Source organism: Theobroma umbraticum, unplaced genomic scaffold, assembly GCF_002168275.2.
Source record: "Theobroma umbraticum cultivar Fairchild unplaced genomic scaffold, ASM216827v3 scaffold_146.0, whole genome shotgun sequence".
NCBI classification, from domain to species: Eukaryota; Viridiplantae; Streptophyta; class Magnoliopsida; order Malvales; family Malvaceae; genus Theobroma; species Theobroma umbraticum.
Genome location: NW_018397265.1, coordinates 7,383,567 through 7,401,595, shown reverse-complemented (window position 1 = coordinate 7,401,595; position 18,029 = coordinate 7,383,567). Strand labels below are relative to the sequence as shown.

Below are 18,029 nucleotides of genomic sequence, written 5' to 3'. Positions count from 1 at the left end.
ATATATATATTGACAATAAGACATCATAGCTATAAGATACAAGACAAAAAGAGAGAATAATTTTTGCCATGGAGAAATGGACTGATACCAAATGGGCACAGTAAAGCAAGCTGGATTCAACAAATTCTGTGTTTACAAAAAAGAAAAACCATAGGTTAGGTTTAGCATTATTTCAAGAGAATGGGTTAAAAAGAATGGATGGTCATACAATAATTACCAGACAATAGCAACCCAAAAGGTAAACAACTGGCATACACATAGATACAGGCCTTAGGAGGAGGATGCTTTGCAAAATTCCCATAAAGTGTGAACATTTAAATGCTGAACATATTCTAGTACACACAGTTAATATGAGATTCATTGCTCGATTTTGATATTAATTATTACAATCCACACCAATTTACAAGATATGTTTGATTCGGCCAATTGAGCTTTATAGTTTTGTCTCCAAAAAATATGTCTTACAAGTTAAAAATGGTGTAAATATTTAAATATTTAATTGTACTCTAATACACAATTGACAATAAGGAAGTTTGAACAAGTTACAAACCCAAGGTCAAGCTGAACCAAATAGCACAAAATATGATCATTTCAGCCCATCTGATGCCCATAAACAAATGCTTTTTAGCACATATTCGAATTTTTCAAATGAAAGAATCCTTTGCAAATAAATGTGGGGTACTTTTAACATTTTGCATAATCCAGAATGTGCAGCATGTTCCTCAGTTGTTTTAATCTTTTCTGACAACAGGTGCAGAAAGATTACAAGGATGAACATATTGAATCTTTCAGAATTTACTCAAGGTATCATCGAATGCAGTAAAGATTTGGCAGAGTTCACTGAAACAGAAAGTCACAAAACGGCCAAATCCTTGTTTCCTGGTCGATGCATAAGAAAACAACATAAGAAAAAGAACAGAACTTTTGAGAAGTAACAGTAGCTCGAAGATGGCTTCAAATACCGGACTATCCTCATGCTGCTAGCTATATCAACTGCAGCATTGGAATCTTATCCCAAAAGAAAAGAACAAACGGAATAAGGACCGTTTCAGGCCCACCAATTGCCACTACTCACACGTGAATACTTCCCTCCCAAATTTGTAAAAGGCTGTCTAACTTGAGTACTTTTAACTGTATGCATTTCAAGGAAGAATGCTGTTGATGCTGTAATACAGGCAAGGCTAAAAACAGTCTTGAGCAGCTCAGCAAAAGAAGCAGACATTTGGATTCCAGTTGAGTATAAACGAAAAAAGGATCAGCAACCAAAATATATATAGAAAGTTATGTCTGCTACATAAATATCTCAGTGCCGAAAGGTTATTTAAGATAATGCTCCTATCCTTTTTGCTTCCTCTGTAAATCTATACTAATCACACTTTCAAATTCTCCCTGATTAAGTTATTGATTGATAGGGTAGCATATGAAAGCCCTCGTTTTAAGGGTAGATGTCTGAGACCCACTTGACACAGAATTTTCATGCATAATTGCATATCTTGGGCAAAACAACCTGTCATGAATAATTGGAAACAACAAAGATTTGATATGTAGGCAATACATATCTAACCAAGTTTGAAAAAAGATTTCGTAAACCAACATCTTTGGGTCCATGTGAACTCAACAAATGAGATGTGTTAAATGCAGCAAATATCACTTTTTGGCATCCATATGCGAAGAAGACGGTCATAAAATGAGCAAGTGGCCACAATATTACTCTTGCTCTTGCCTCCTGGTAATAATTTATCTTTTTGCCAGTCTGCCCCATATGCAAGCGAGCCATGCTGATTGTAAGTTTCAACAACTTCAGGTTTCTCCCACCCAGTCTTGACAATTGCAAATCCGTTATGCATACAAGCTGCCAAGACCAAGCCTGGCACAAAAGGATGATGCTTGATTCTCCAAACTCCTCCCCCAAGACAAACTGACATTTCATTTACTGGCCTTGAGATCGACCTTAGATCCCATACCCTCAAGTACTCGTCATAGCTACCTGTAAGTATGATATTTGGATCACTGGGGCTCTTGGCAATGCAACAAACTCCCATTTTATGGACCTTGGAATTCTGGAATACCATCTGGGCTGGACTGTCCCGCATATCCCAACAACTAAAGTTGCAGTCATCAGATCCTGTATATACTAACTGTGGTTGTTGAATGTCGAAGCAAGTTGTCCATAGTTCAAAATCATGTGCCTTCCACTCTTGTAATGTTTCCATTCCAGACTCTATAAGGGAAATTATTGAGACAGAACCATCTGATAGACCAACAGAGATGGATGTGGCCGATGGGTTCCAATCCAGGAAAAGGCACATGGAGGAGCTGATTTTTTCACCATTGACTGCATTAAGAAGGCCTCCTGCATCAAACATAAATAAATTTAAGAAAAAAATAAAATGTATATATAAAACAAAAAAAATCTAATCTCATGCCCCATAAGCAACATGCTTTCTCTAACAATAGCAATAGAAGAATTTTAAATGCAAAGAACTTGATGTAGAATTAAAAATATTAAAAACAATTGTGGAACAGTCCTAAATCAGCATTTGAATTCACATGATCATATCGAACGTTTACAAGCTTAGAATGATAATCAAACTTAATGATGAATAAACTCTCCTCCTCTAGCTGCACATGCTCACATGACATAGCTTAGGATATATTTGCTCAACAGAGTAATACTGAACATTTTATGGCCATGATTAACTTGAAAAGAGTTAAAGTTAGTTGCCTAAAGCATTAATCGTAGGGAAAAAGTTGTTAAACTTCACTCAAGCGCCAAAAATATGCTTTCTCCTTTTTATTACCACAGAAACTTTAATTAGATGCATAGCACATTTTGAATCAATTTTACACTACTCCAATGTTTGCCAATCACTCTGTAACAAGGAGCAAAATTTGAAGTAGTAGCAGCAAACGGATGGTAATTTGAACTGAACACCAGTATTAGCATGCTCTGACACTAACTTAAAGTAGATAGAAATAATTTTAAAAGTTCATTTATGTTTGTATACACACTACAAGTAAGGGTCTCCAGAGTAAAATTTCACCATCAATTCAAGTACCTTATATATTTTCCCTAGTTAATGGAAATTGATCCATACCTAAGCTATAATTACACACTTCAAGTCGATTACTATGCATTAAACAACATGATGACATGAATATTACAGCGTAAAAAGCTTGATGTTTGTTTCTTTTCCCCATATTTTTTTAGCGGTCCTGTTATGGAAGATATTCAATCATTAGAATCTTCAATCCAACGACAACGCGGATTTCCAACTGTAGCAAAGTAAGTTTGATAAAGTATGAATAACTTTCAGTCATCAACAACACAGGACTAACACACACACACAGAGACAGAGCTCCACATAACTTACAGCAATACCTCTACTACCTTCGTCTCCATCAGAGCAACCCTCTAAACTGTAAATTTTCAAGTACCCATCAGCATCAGCTTGAGCAAGGAGAGGACCCACATTGCCTCCGACAGGGCTCCACTTAATATCAAAAATCCCAGCGGTATCCACCCGATGAAACAATTCGAGATTACCCTTTTCATCATTCACATCAAACAATGAAATACTACCGGCTCGGCTCGGTTGGTCGCCTTCTTGCAGCGTGTAAGTCGAAGCCGCTAGCACTTGTTGGTAACCTTCGTGCGGGCAGAACTCCACGGCATCGGCATTGCCTTCTAAATAGCAATGAGCCACGTCCATTCCTCTGCTGTGCATTTCATCAAACAGGTTATAAGCACACAATTGAAAGTTAATTTAACCCATCAAAGTTAATTTAACCCATCAAATAGAAAAAAAAAAAAAGAAAAATGAAAATTTTGGGTTATGATTGGCGGGAAAATGGGAAAAATTAAGAGAATGAGAAAATACCGTTATGTTTGTCAGTTGGAAGTTTTGGAAGTACGAAAGTTCCAGGGAGGAAAATGATAAGCGCACGGTCAAGGAATGAAGAACAAAGTGGGCCTGACGTACGGCCCAAAGATCTATAGTCCAAGATTATTGGGCCAATTTGGGTCCTGGGGTGAAAGATAATATTAAGAAAAGATGCATTAAAGTTATATTTGTGTTTTTCTTAAACGAAGCATAATACTTAAAAAATTTAAATAAAATTTTATTTTTATTACATTCCTCAAATTTTCATAATTTTATTTCAAATTAAATAAGTCTTTATAAACAACGATCAATTAATTATTATTAATTACAATGTTACTTGTCATTTATGAATTAAACATTACTTATTAATATGTTATAATAAATTATGATAATATGATATTATGATACAATTATGTAATATTTTTTATTTTTCAAGTTAATATCACGTGAATAAAAAATGACAAAGGACATTTTAACTAATAATCATTAGTGTAGGGTCTTTTTGATTTAAAATAAAAATATAATAGTTTGATTTAAATGTAATAAAAACCTAAAAACTTATTTGAATTTATTTTAAATAATTCAAAAGTTCTTAAAGTAATTATACATATATTATTTTACTCAATTATATTTTATTTAACATACTCTTCCTTTACTTTCTTTGTTCCCATCTCAGCCTCTTTTTTGTATTTTTTTATTGCTTATTCATACGTCCACACAGACACACACACACATATATATATAACATTTTACATTATTGAAAATAAATATCAAAAATAAAATTTGCATACAAGATACAATAACCTAGAAGCTTTCCTTAACTTTTGTACCAAATCAAGAATGAAAAAATATTTCAATTTGAGATGCTTTCATAATTAATTTATTTTTCTTCCCCTTTATTAGCTTTGTTGCAACTCTTTACCCAAAAAAAATTACAATACACTTTATAAAATAAAATAAAATAGAATTCGAACAGTTATAATGTGTGTGTTCGTTTCAAAATTTAGTACTAACTATATAAGTTTGGAATAATTGTATCCAAAATAATTGTATCCAAAATAATTGAATGATAAAAACTAGAGCTAGGGTAAAAGGGTTGATCAGCATAGTCAATTACTATCTAGTTTACTAGTTATTACTTAGGGATTGGATTCAATAGGTAAACATGCGTACATACATAAACACATAAATTCGTAAAAATGTAAATAAAAATCGTATATATGTACATAAATTCAGACTCGATTTAGTAATTACTTTCCTCTTCAAAAAGATTAAGATTCAAAGTCGGAATTTACGTCCCTCTCTTATAACAAATTGTGAATAAAGATCATAAATTTATTATTTTATATGAGAATCATATAAATTTTGGCCGAAAAGGAAAGATGGCTAGGTTTTGTTTAGATTTAAATCACGTTTCTTAACTCTCATTCGGCCGTTTAGGAAGAGTGTTTGTGTGTTTGCAATTAATCAAAAAGTAGGTCCATGGATTCATCATATTTTAATTGATTGCGTCTAATTAATTAATAAGATAACTATGCATGAACAATACAACAGCATTAAACAATGTGATCACGATGACTTTTAGGGCCTCCACCATGTAATGTCTGCACTAAATTTCATTCCCAAGGCCAAAGGGTTAGGACCGGAGTTTGAATTGTTTAAAGTTTTAGATTCTCTTCTATCCAACCCATGGAAAGGTAGCAAGGGAGTTTTTCTTTTTGCTTCTTTTATCTTTTTTTTTTAGAGTTATTATATGCACACTAAATAGTCTATATATCGATAATAGTTTCGAAATGAAAATTCTAAGTTCGAAATCTCTTTATTTTATGAATAAAATGTTTGATTCGGACGTTAACTTGTTTGTTTTAATAGCATATAGTACTAGATTTGAGCATTAATAATTCTTCATCGACGTTATTCAAATATAAGCTCTTTCCATGTTACAATACTTTATAATTTATATCAATGATATATAATTTATGTTTGAAATCTTCCATTAATGAACAAAATGTTTGATTCAAATGATTAATTTGTTTGCTTTAATAGTAAGTAGTATTACATTCGAGTGCCAATGATTGTTCATCGATGTTATACAAAATGTAAGTTCTTTCCATGCTACACGCATTGCGATATTGCAAGAGTTTATATAAACAATATATAGTTTCGAAATCTCTCTCTTTCTCTTATCAACAAAATGTTTGATTCAAGCAATCAATTTGTTTGTTTTAATAGCAAATAGTGTTAGATTTGAGTACTAATAAATTTTTCATCAACGTTATTTAGAATGTAACTGCTCAATTTATATCAACAATATATAGTTTCCAAACGAAAATTTTAAGCTTAAAATCCATCTCGTATAAACAACATGTTTGATTCCAACAATTAATTTGTTTATTTTATTAATAAATAGTATTCAATTCAAATATTAATAATGTAAGTTCTTCCGCGTTGCACACATTGCAATATTTGGTTTAAACAATTAATTTGTTCATTTCAACAATAAATAGAATCAAATTCGAATATCAACTAGTCTCCATTAACGTTATTCAAAATGTAAGTTCTTTCCTTATTGCATATCTATCTGTCTCTAATTCGATTTATATCCAACCCAAAAAAAAAATCTCACTCTTCTAATTGTAAAAGTAAAAAATAAAATATCCGAATATTTAGTTGGAGGAAAAATTCAAGCCATCATTTATTGAAAAAAAAAATGAATTTAAATGTGGAGAGGATAAAAAAATAATTTACATTTAGTGATAGCTCAGCAATTGCAAATTTAATTATCCCACTTGCTTGGTAAGAATAGTGCATGGTTGGATTAACTTAAATATGCCGTACAAGTCCAATGGGGAGAAGAAGCGAATTCCTATCGTGTGATCCACACACGACCTAGATTCCCTTTAGAATTTCTCCCCTCATTTCCCTTCGACTTATTGCAGGTTCAAATTTCAATGACGTTGATTATTCTTCTCCCTTTATTCTCAACCTTCCAACCTTTTCACTCCTTCTATGACTTCAAACCCACGAAAATCATGCCATCAGATAAAGAAATAATTAAAAATTAAATACACATTAATCAATGTAATGGAAGGTTTAGTTAAAAAAAATGAATAAATCTCACTTACATTTCAAGTGATATCTTATGATTTTTTCCTTCATTAACGTTACCTGATTTTTATTTTGTTCAATTTGCTACTTTGTGAATAATTTCTGTTCTTATAAGAAGTTAGATTGTTAATTTTATCAAATAAAAATACCAAAATATCCTCACATAAAGATAATTTTGTAAGTTTATTTATTTTTTTTCTCACTTCATATAAGATTTTGTGAATAATTTTTATTCTCATAACAGATTAAGCTATTAATTTACTAAAGAAAAATAGCAAAAATATCCTTAACTCAAAATTAATCTATTTGTTGGCATTTAAAATAATTTTTTGTTAGTTTATTGAGCAAAATTAATCATTTAACCTTTCCTGGATATAGAAGTTATTCATAGAATACTAATTAAAAACAATACATGAAGTGTTAATTAAAAAAATTCATAATACATTATGTAAAACAATTGAAATCACAAAAGACATAAATAGAGTTTACCCTTAATCAATTAAATCACATTTGCTTAAAATAAGCTTAATTTGTAAAGATCTAGTATATAAATATGATCAGTATATATAAAGTCAATTTGTCAGCTTATGGTCATAGTTAAGTCAAAGGGAACAAAGGAAAAGGTAGGCATTAGTTCAGCTCCATGGGTGTTCTTTTTGCATTTATTTATTTATAAATTAAAAGTCACATCCCCTAAGATTACTAAGAATGATGATGCAAATTTTGATTAGGGAAAAAAAAAACTTAAATTAAAGTTGAAGTGGAAGAATAACTGCAATTATATTGCATTTGCATGATGAGCATTTGTCCTAATCAGAATCAAAGGTACTTTTGTGGTAATTTAACAAGACAATTTCACTCCCATAGGCGACTTCTTCCCAATACTATACTTAGTGTATTATTTTTTTAATTTATATTATAATATATATATAAATATACAGAGAGAAATGGTAAGAGCAAGTGAGTTAAGTTATTATTGGTGTCTACGTGGGTAAAAAGTGAATCTTATTAATTTTTTAAGCTGAAATTAATAAGATGTAATGTAAGAGATTTATGAGTTGTTGTGACAGTGTTTTTATTGATTTTTAACAATAATAGATGGAATAAATAGATTTGAAATATAATTAAAATTAATAATATTATACAAGAATTACGTACAATCAGAGGCCACCTAACAACTTTAAAACTTTTATATTTACTTTTATTTTTTTTGAAATTTTTAATTTCTATCTCTATAAAAATTTTAAAATTTTTTAACATATTTTTATTCTTTTAAAATGTTATAATTTTATCTTTATAATAGTTTTTTATTTAAAAAATACTCCACAACAATGAGTCAATAGTTAATTTTAATGGACTTAGGACTACAAATAAAACCTATTGTAATAAAATTATATCCAAATCCTACTTCTCAAAATCTCACAACTACCGCTTCTTGTTCTCTTTTATTCTTATCAAATAAAAACAAAAAATCATTTTTTCCTTGCATTTTTTTATTTGAACATTCTCTGTGCATAAAACTTTTAGTTAATAACTTAAATTTCATATCATGATAATAAATAAGTTTGGTTTATTTACTGTTATTTTATTTTTAATATTGTCAACTTATAAATTTTTTTATTTAGAGTTTACTGTTTTACTAATTTTTTGTTGAAAACAACAAAACAAGAATTTGATTAAGTACCTAAAGTTAGTTATTACTTATTTATTTAGAGATTCTTGATTGTTTTTTTACAAATTATTTATTTTTTTACTTAGATTATTATAAAGAATTAAGTTTTTTATTCGTTGATTGCTTCTTCGTTGAATTGTTTATTGATATTGTATTTAATTTTTGTGATTAAGTTTAGGAAATTGCTTTCTATTGAATTGTTTATTGATAACACTTAATATTTTTTAGGATATTGCTTTCCATTAAAACTTTTGTCATATAATTTGCTAATTTTTGTTTGTTGTTAAATTTTATTTATGAATTAAGATTATTGTCATTATTAAATTATTTATAATTATAATAATTAATTATTTTATATAAATCATTGAGATTGGTTCTTTTGAATAATTTTAAAGATTTCTGAATTATGAAAATAAATTGTCACGAGCAATAAGAAAATGGAATCTTATTTCAAGAAGAAAAAATGTGAATCTTTATCCTTCCAAACATAAAATCTTTATTTTTATCATTGCCTACAATTGATGTATTAACTCGTAAATATATGTAAAAAATGTCACAAAATTACCATGATGTTGGACATACATCATAGGGTAACATCACATCACATGTATATATATCAAAGCATTACTACTTCCATGCAATTGATAATTAAAGTCAATCATCAAAGGAGAAATACTGAAATAGTTCAATTCCATTGTACAAGAAATAGAGTATTTATAGTAAGTGTTGTTGATGGTCAAGAACAGAAGGTGAAGCAAACGCGAGATGTAACAGCGTGGAGTGAAGTCGAGAAAAGTTTGAAAAGAAGGTTTTAACTCAGGGCCAGGGCTGAGGCCAGGGGGCGCAGGTTCAGTTTCAGAGTTTCTCCTGGTTTGTACGCTAAAAAATTCTTGAAACCACACACTCTCCCAAAACCCCAAAGGCCCTTTTCTATCCGTCACTTGCTTCCTCCATTTCCACTTTCATTTCAATCATTATAAACACAGCAAATGACCATTCGAATTAATTAACAAATGCTTTTAATTCTCTGGTCTTTTCTTTATCTTTGCTTCTCTTTTCCCTAGTAAAAAAGAGAAAAAGTTTGCCACTGTTTCCTTTCACTGCTACTTATTCTCTTTCTTTCTCTCTCACTCTCTCTGTAATAAGCTACAGAAAACGATTCTTTACGGACCACATCTCTAAACTCTCTTGCTTTGTTTCTTTCTTCTGTGCATCAACATCATCATCATCATCGTATTCCTGGTTTGTTTGTCTTAAAAGCAATCATGGAGGAACTGTACGGTTTCCATTCCTCGGCTACCACAGCTGTTTACTCCATGGATACTCAACCGGCCGCCGACAACATGTTAAGTCCTCCTGGAAACTGCCCGGCTGGTTTTCCGTCTCATGCGGCTGCTGCTGCTGCTTTTGCGGAGCACATGTTTGGGTCAGGCCAGCTGTTGTCTGGTTCGTCTGGGATATCGGATGCTGATTCAATGGGTGCTGAGATTCAAAGAGGTGGCTGTGAAGAAGAGGTTTCTAGTGCAATTAGGGCTAAGATTGCCTCTCACCCTCTTTACCCTAAACTTCTCCAAGCCTATATTGATTGCCAGAAGGTATAAATATATATGTTTGGATGTTGAGAAACTGGTGATGGAAAACACAAGAAAAAGAGTGAAAAAGTAGTGAACTCCTCATGTATCTCAGTAGAAGCTGGAAAGACTTGAATTTCAGAGGGGTGGGGAGTGGGTGAGGAAAAGATGGTGCTCGTTTGTGCACATTTATAGTAAACTTTTGGCGTTAGATTCTGCTGCGTTTTTATAAGGTTTCAGTGTACTTGAAAGAGTCTTGCGCTTTAGCATTTGCATGTGCTCTTCTGGTAGAATTCTTCTTTGTTGCTGCTAAAATTTATCCTTTTCATGCCAGTTTTCAGCTCTGAAACTCAACTTTCCCGCCGTCTTTACTATTTTTGTTCCTTTTAAATCCGTTTTATAGTTTGAATCTTGCACAGTAACTCAGTTTGCAAAGAGAAAAAGCTTATCCCACCCCCACCTTCCTTCCAATTAAAAAAAAAAAGAAATGGAAGGAAAAAGATACGCTTTGACAGACAAGTTTCTGAAACTTGGGTTCTTTTTTGTTTCAGGTGGGAGCACCGCCGGAGATAGCGAAAATGTTAGATGAAATCAGTGGAGAAAGCGACGTTTGCAAGAGAACCGCCTTGGTTCCTACTTGCTTGGGTGCCGATCCCGAGCTTGATCACTTCATGGTTTCTCTTTATTCCCCCTCATTTCTTTTACTCAAAGCCACACTCAAACCCTTATCACAACCTTCCATCAACCCTAAACCCTAATAAAAAAATCATTCCAACATGCTTGTAAATCTCCTCAATGGGTAGCTTCCCTTTGTTTTAAACCACAAAAATTTGGGTTTTGTTCTTTCTTTGAAAAGATTTAGACTTTGTGTTCACAGTTCTTGAAGCTGCTGCTAAGATTCAATCCATTTCCTCATTTGACTTTCATTTATTTTTTGTTGGGAAGGAAACTTACTGCGAGTTGTTGCTCAAGTACAAATCAGATCTGTCAAAGCCATTTGATGATGCTACCACGTTTCTCAACAATATTAAAACGCAGCTTTCTCATCTCTGCAATGGTAAAATTTACTGCTACTTCCACAACCGGTTACCTTTTCTGTTCTCTTTCTCTAGCATGCTCGGTTTTCTTATTTTATCCTTTTCTCTTTGCGGTATGTTTCTGTTTTCGAATTTTCTATTCCAGTTTGTTGGTTTTTGTGCTGTTCATTATTTTTATTTATTCATTTATTAGCATCGATCTTGCTGAGTTAATTCTATGTGATCGCATGGAGGACAATAGGCGCAGGTTAGCAAAAACCTAGCGCATTTTAGCAGCTTAATTAAACTCATAACAGCTTTCTTAGCTAAGGGTTTTTTTTTTTTTTCTTCTTTTGGGTGAATAAATATTTCTAAATATTTTCCATGTTCTTTTCATAACCAGTAAGACACCCAATTTTCTCATGTGTGTGTGGCATCAAATGCATAAGAAGGTCTTCCTTTTCTTTTTAAACTAGTCTCGAATTAATTTAATTAGTCCTTGTTCTTGCAAAACTATTCTTCTATTAACATTCAATCGTATAGTTCAAATCACTTCTCGCCAATTTCAATTTTTAAGTGATATTGGATAATAATGAAGCTGCCCTTGTTGCAGTTGAGAAACCAATTTTATTTTTTTAGTAATCCAGTTTGTGAATTGGAGGCTTTTGTTGACTAGGGTGTAGTTATTGTAATTATAGGTTGTGTATTGAATCCTTGGTATGTTAGTGTTTGTAAATGCTGTGATATTTGTTTTTCCCAATTGTCTGAATCAAAAACCATTCTCGGTATGGTATATATAAACATATAAACATGGTATTCGTTGTGAGTGAATACAGAAACAAGATTAACCATCCTATTGTTGTTCATTTTTGGAGCATTGTTATGTGTATGGAAACAGATTTTTCATTTCATGTTATTGCGCCTTCATTTGGTTTTGAAAAGTGCATTTACAAACACCTAGCCTCATGAAGCCAGTTCTAAGTCTATCCTTATTTTATGAGAACAAAATAGTGTTTAAGCTGAGGCAGTCTTTGGCTCTCAAGATGGAATGTATCTTAGTTACTAAAGTGGGAAAAGGACTAGGATAAACATGCTTTTCCATAGATGAGGGAAGAGGAAATTACGAAACGGTGTCCTTGGGAGTTTGGAATGCAACACATAAATAATTATCCTAAAGATAAGTATGTCTAATGGACATTAATATAACCGAGTTCTTGGCCATAGCAATAGAATAACCCAAATTTTTTGCTTCTCACTTAGCTGCAATGGTTACTAAAATGGTCCATCATGAAATAAAGTTAACTGATAATCTGCATGTTTTTTATGGAATAGTTAGTCATTGCTTTTGCTATGTGGGCACATGCATTTGGTCTATCACTTAATTCATGTTTAAAGAACCTGTTGTTATGAATGCATCTCTTTACCTATTTGTGATGGCATTGCCCCATAATTATGTCTGATGTTTGTTTATTAGTGTCCTAGTAGTGCATGAGCTGCAGTACTTTCTCTGGGCCGGCTAAATGTTTCTTTGCACATAAAAGAAACTGATTGGGAATAGTTTCAAGCAGCTTCATGTGTATAAAATACAACCTGGTCTGAAAGAGACTTCCTTTTCCAGGATCGCCCTCATCATCTGTAGGGACTAATAGAATATTGTAATGAACACAAGATATCAACAGACTCAAGTACCCTGTGTTAGGTTTCCAAAGTATTACATTTGCTGTGGGGTATTGATCTAATCTTCAATTCCTTCCTTTTACTTCTACTCATTGCTGCTGATTTCCTATATTTAAAGTTAGTTTTTGTTATTAAATAAGAGTCGATTCGATAGGCTTTTGCACTTGGTACAGATAGACTTTGTCTCCAAAATTTTATTTTAGTAATACTTTTGTGTGGTCAAGGCGACAATGGCACCCATATTGTATTGTCTCAAGCTATTTTTAGCATCACTTAAAGAGAAAGCTGCTTTATTGCATGCTACTTTTTAGTTGTGCGGCTTGGAGGTTATGGATTTGGTTTGAGTACGAGGATTTTGAATGTGGAGAACCAGCAATAAATATATGTTAGGAGCTGGCATGCGCGAACCTAAAGTTCAAGTCTTGAAAGAGGACATTTTGGTGGATGCATATGACTGGTTGGATCTTGAAGATCATTGGCAGGCTTTATGCCCTTCAGTTAATTGCATGATTAAGAGGTTCTTCTACTTTTATTTTGCAACATTAGGGTACTTTAGTCATATCTTCACTGCATACTTGTCTACCAGATAGACACCACACTGTAGCAGCACATGTTACTATTTTAATACATGGAATAACACGAAAAACGATAGTTTGCCAGTGTAGAAATTTGTAGTTTATTACCTTAGTGTGTCTGCAAAAATTTTCTGTTATGAACATCCGCTGCTTTTGATCAAGGTGATGAAATATCAGTCGTTTATATGCGTAGTCCCAATACAAAGTCATAAAGCATCTAAAGATTTAACTGTTTCCAAATCCGTAGTTGTCTTATATTATTTTCGAACTCTCAACATGCACCTGTTTTAGATGTTCATTTGTAGTTATTAATGCAAAAAAGCATTCTGACATTATTGTTTTGGCTTGTTTATGATCTCTGCGTTACATCTTTTTCCTTGGTTTTCATCTCGGGTGGCTAAGGGTATAGGCATTTGGTTAGGTTGCAATCTCATCATGAGAAGTATTTTGTTGATATTGCATCTACATAGAGTGGATAATCGCAAATAATTTGGGTCTTATAATTATGAGTTACCTACTTATTTGATGAAACCTGGTTGATGTCTCCTGAAGAGTGCTCAGTTCATAACAAATATTTGCACATTTTAGTTTTCTTTATTCCTTTAAAATTCTAAAATAGTTAGGAAATGCATTATTACTCACACACACTCACAACCATAGGTGTGTATGAGGAGTAAAAGGGGCTTTGATTTACAACACTAAGCTGGTTTCTTGTAATATTTCCATTTGCTGCATGTGAACTATATAACTTAAATATTCATTTTCAGCATAAATAAAGATACTTCTGTTTTCCATCCGATCACATAATTCCTTGTTATTAAAACTTTTAAGTCATGATTTATGTTTCTCATTTTATTCTTAGCAATTATCATTAATCTCCTTATTACAGTTTCATTTTCAAAAGTCAAAAGGCTGATTAATTTCATAGATAGTGTATATATATATATATATATGTATATATATTGTGGTAATATGATGTTATGCTGCAAATTTTTTTTCTTTTCTGATGTAGACATCCTATTATGGTTTACTTTGTAGTATTTATCAACAATTAGGGACATAATTAAGCTTTTAAACTAATTTCTTTCCTTTTTTAGTTTTTTTACATTATTATCTTATAAACTCAGAGTGAAGTTTTAAAACTCCGCAATTGAGTTTGTATTCTTGTCACGTGTCTATTTTACTTATATAAGAAAATAAGTTAATGTAACGACTTCAATGAAAATGTGACAGGCATATAAACATGCGTGCAGAGTTTTTAAAACTCTGCTATTAGTAGATAGGATACTTTTAGTATTAAATTTTTCCGCTTCATCTAAATAAATTTTGAGGGCCGTAAGATAATTGTCTGATTATGCAGCTAGGCTTTAGGGGGAAGGGGAAATGTCTATAATTAAGTTTGTCCAGGTTCGCTTGATGCTCACCATACTAGTACTTGGTTGGCATGAGTGCTAACACCAATGGCATTATCAATTTTACAATACTAGTGCCTACTACTAAAGCTTTTATCTGTTTTATCAGATTATGATTAGGGTTGTGTAAATTTATGAATGTGCTTCTATTTTCACAGAATATTTCATCTTTGTGGTCATGACATAACCAAAGCATGTGAAAGAGCTTTGGGGTTCCTTTATATATATTTATATATGAAGTTGCTTTGTGTTCGTTGTTTTAATGCTTGAATTTTCAAATAGAATCAAATTTTATGCCACGTAAATAAATCATGGATGTAGAATATATTTCATCCATTTGCATATCAGACCTGAAAATGAGTTAAGCTCCATGTTGAACTTGGAGCATAACTTTGCATGCAGTGAGGTTCTCTCTCTCTCCCCAACTCATCAAAGTCCTGGGTTGAAGTTTTACCTGTTAAGTCACTGGTTTTTTCTTCCATCTGTATATTTTTTGTTTATAGCATGCGTATATTTTAGATTTTGTTGGCCTTGCATTTATGTTTTTGGTGGTGGAAGTGGTCATAAATGGCCTGAACACTGAAGACAGCTCCGCGCCCCTACCTCTCCCCTCCCCCGTAGTAATCGCTGCAGGCAGCTTTTGGGCATTGAATATGACTGCTAGAACCTGCCTCGTCTCTTCGTCCAGCCGATTCCCAAGGCTGAGGATTCTGATCACACGTGCCATGTAAAAACTCCATGGGAAAACGACGACATGGTAGCTAACCATTAACCTAAAGAAAGAAACCTTTACCCTTTTCCAAGGTTGAGGGAAATTGCTGAGTTTGCATAAAAAAACACTGTACTTTGAATCAACCCAACTTTTAAACTTTTTATTTGTTTATTTATTTATTTTTTTTTCATTTTGAGTTTCTTACTGAACTGAGTGTTTGACAGGAGCAGGAGCTTTGAAATGCCAAAAGCAGTGCGTGCCTTGCGGGTTACTACTGCACAGGCACGCAGAGGCAGGCGTAGCTTTTTTCCTCTTTTCTCTTTCCCTTTCTTTTTTTACTGTCGCAAACAGCTCTGCAAATAAACTCCACCCTGGACTCTGACTTGGATACGACATAACGAACCCCTCCACCATCTTTTTCCCTTCTCTCTCTCACCCTTTGTCTGCAGTTTTACCTAGGAAATGAATGTGGGGTCCCTTAACCTGTGTTACATCACATCCTGGGAGAACCATGGACGGTTGCCCGCCATGTGGTTTCTGTCTTCTGGCCCTTTACCCCGTTTGGGTTTTTGTCTTTTCCTTTCCCCGCAGGAAGAGAAATTGAAAAAAGACGGGCAATGGACCTAATTCTTTTGGTTTGGTTGGTTGGTTTTAATGGACTTACCCCCAGAAACCTCAAGCTGGGCCTTTTGCCTGTCTAGTCTGCTTTGTGAAACTTCATGTCCGTATGTTTTAGGCAATGTCCTTATTTGATATCTGGGCTTATCTCAGGTTTTGCTTTTGTTGGGACGATTGGAAAACACGGTTTGTGTCTGAGTTTTGTTTCCTAATCAAATCTAGGCAGCGTAGTGTTTTGTTTTGTTGGCTACAATTACCTTTGTATCTTGGAATGTGTTGGTTGCATGTATAAACTACAGTCTATTGAAAATCTTGTAGTTTTACCTTGCTGCTGTTTGATCGTCCTGGTCTTACCAGATGAAGCTGCTGGATCATCCGAAGATGACTTCAGTGGAGGGGAGATGGAAGCAGTGGAGGATTACCAGATTAACGAAGACCGTGAATTGAAAGAGAAACTGTTACGGAAGTATAGTGGTTATATTAGTACACTTAAGCATGAATTTTCGAAAAAGAAGAAGAAAGGAAAACTACCAAAAGAAGCAAGGCAAATTTTGCTTGACTGGTGGAATGTTCACTACAAATGGCCATATCCCACGGTAAATTACGTAGAGTGCCTGTAAATCAGTAAAAATTTTACTTCATTCTGCTTAAGAAGAAATCATATCATTCTGTTGCAACTTATTTTTGTCAATATATGTATTTATGCAGGAGGCAGACAAGGTTGGCCTTGCTGAGGCAACAGGACTAGACCAGAAACAGATAAACAACTGGTTTATAAATCAAAGGAAACGCCACTGGAAACCATCAGAGAACATGCAAATTGCTGTGATGGATAGTTTATATGGACCATTTTTTAATGAATGACTTAAGGTGGGGTTGCCTCTTGTCTTGCTTTGTACATTCTTGAACCTCAAACCTTGCTGATGTCGAATGAAATGCTTATCTTCATTGTCTAAACGCTTGATATTTGGTTTCTGCTGTGCATTACTTTGCTTGTGTGCATTTCGAAGTCTAACTTTCAACAAAAGAATTTGTGTTGCTGGATATTTGTCGTACAAGATAGTCCGATTGCAGTGACGAAAATGATCTATGAAGCAGGCGCTTCAGGGGTAAAGAAGAGCTGGAAATGACAACGAACTGAAGTAACAAGTCCTGAATCATTCTTTAAACTAGTTTCTATGAGCTTGAGCGTGAATGTGTTCAGGTTCATAGCCAGTTTTGATATCAGTTTTCCTCTAAAAATTCTCATGATACTCCCTAGGATGGTCTGATATTTGATGCAGGCAATATCCTGAATTTTTGAGTTTTACATTTACATGTAATTGCGTATTGAGGTAGCAACTGCCAATGATTTCAAACGGCTACTCATTACTTAGTACCCCTTACCATTGCTTAAGCTAGTGGAAGCCATGGAAGTCAACTCTACAGAACTCTTTGGTATAAATGCAGAAAAAAAAAATCATTCTACCAATGATCTTAGAATGCATGCATTCTCCAAAGAAATTTAACCACAAATATAAGGTCATAAATGGCAACAATGCACCTTGGCAGGATTTGTTGGTAAGTCAAATTAAATTCCTAGAAACTCGAGACTTAGAAGAAGATTTGTCTGCAATTTTGCTTTGTTATAGTCAAATAGTGCAGTTCCTCTTATTGGGGTCAGAATTTATTTCCCTGCATATGTGAGCTATGCATAAACCCAACCTATTACAAACCCAAAACTTTGCACAATATTAGAGAAGATTTGGGCCGTTCTCTTTCTTTCTTTTTTGCTTATCTGTAGA

At 33.2% G+C, this 18,029-nt stretch overlaps 2 protein-coding genes across 2 annotated transcripts; one reads left to right on the top strand and one right to left on the bottom strand.

Moving 5' to 3' along the window:
- Positions 1-724: 724 nt before the first annotated feature.
- On the bottom strand, positions 725-3,916 carry LOC110422646 (Transducin/WD40 repeat-like superfamily protein). The gene is made up of 3 exons (XM_021436641.2): positions 3,882-3,916; positions 3,383-3,720; positions 725-2,353 (listed from the first exon to the last, which is right to left on the bottom strand). Exons 2-3 carry the CDS (start codon positions 3,711-3,713, stop codon positions 1,632-1,634), a joined length of 1,053 nt encoding a protein of 350 aa, XP_021292316.1. The 5' UTR covers positions 3,714-3,720; positions 3,882-3,916; the 3' UTR covers positions 725-1,631.
- Positions 3,917-9,530: 5,614 nt separating this feature from the next.
- On the top strand, positions 9,531-17,187 carry LOC110422614 (homeobox protein knotted-1-like 6). The gene is made up of 5 exons (XM_021436608.1): positions 9,531-10,259; positions 10,787-10,909; positions 11,181-11,292; positions 16,603-16,841; positions 16,954-17,187. The coding sequence occupies exons 1-5, from the start codon at positions 9,930-9,932 to the stop codon at positions 17,107-17,109; spliced, it is 960 nt and encodes a 319-aa protein (XP_021292283.1). The 5' UTR covers positions 9,531-9,929; the 3' UTR covers positions 17,110-17,187.
- Positions 17,188-18,029: the final 842 nt, after the last annotated feature.

Excerpts from the sequence above, each read along its gene's own strand:
- LOC110422646 (XM_021436641.2), bottom strand. The coding sequence starts at position 3,713 with ATGGACGTGGCTCATTGCTATTTAGAAGGCAATGCCGATGCCGTGGAG. Across the intron at positions 2,354-3,382 it reads TGGAGACGAAGGTAGTAGAG|GAGGCCTTCTTAATGCAGTC; the intron begins GTATTGCTGTAA and ends TGTTTGATGCAG.
- LOC110422614 (XM_021436608.1), top strand. The coding sequence starts at position 9,930 with ATGGAGGAACTGTACGGTTTCCATTCCTCGGCTACCACAGCTGTTTAC. Across the intron at positions 10,260-10,786 it reads CCTATATTGATTGCCAGAAG|GTGGGAGCACCGCCGGAGAT; the intron begins GTATAAATATAT and ends TTTTTGTTTCAG. Across the intron at positions 11,293-16,602 it reads GCTTTCTCATCTCTGCAATG|ATGAAGCTGCTGGATCATCC; the intron begins GTAAAATTTACT and ends TGGTCTTACCAG.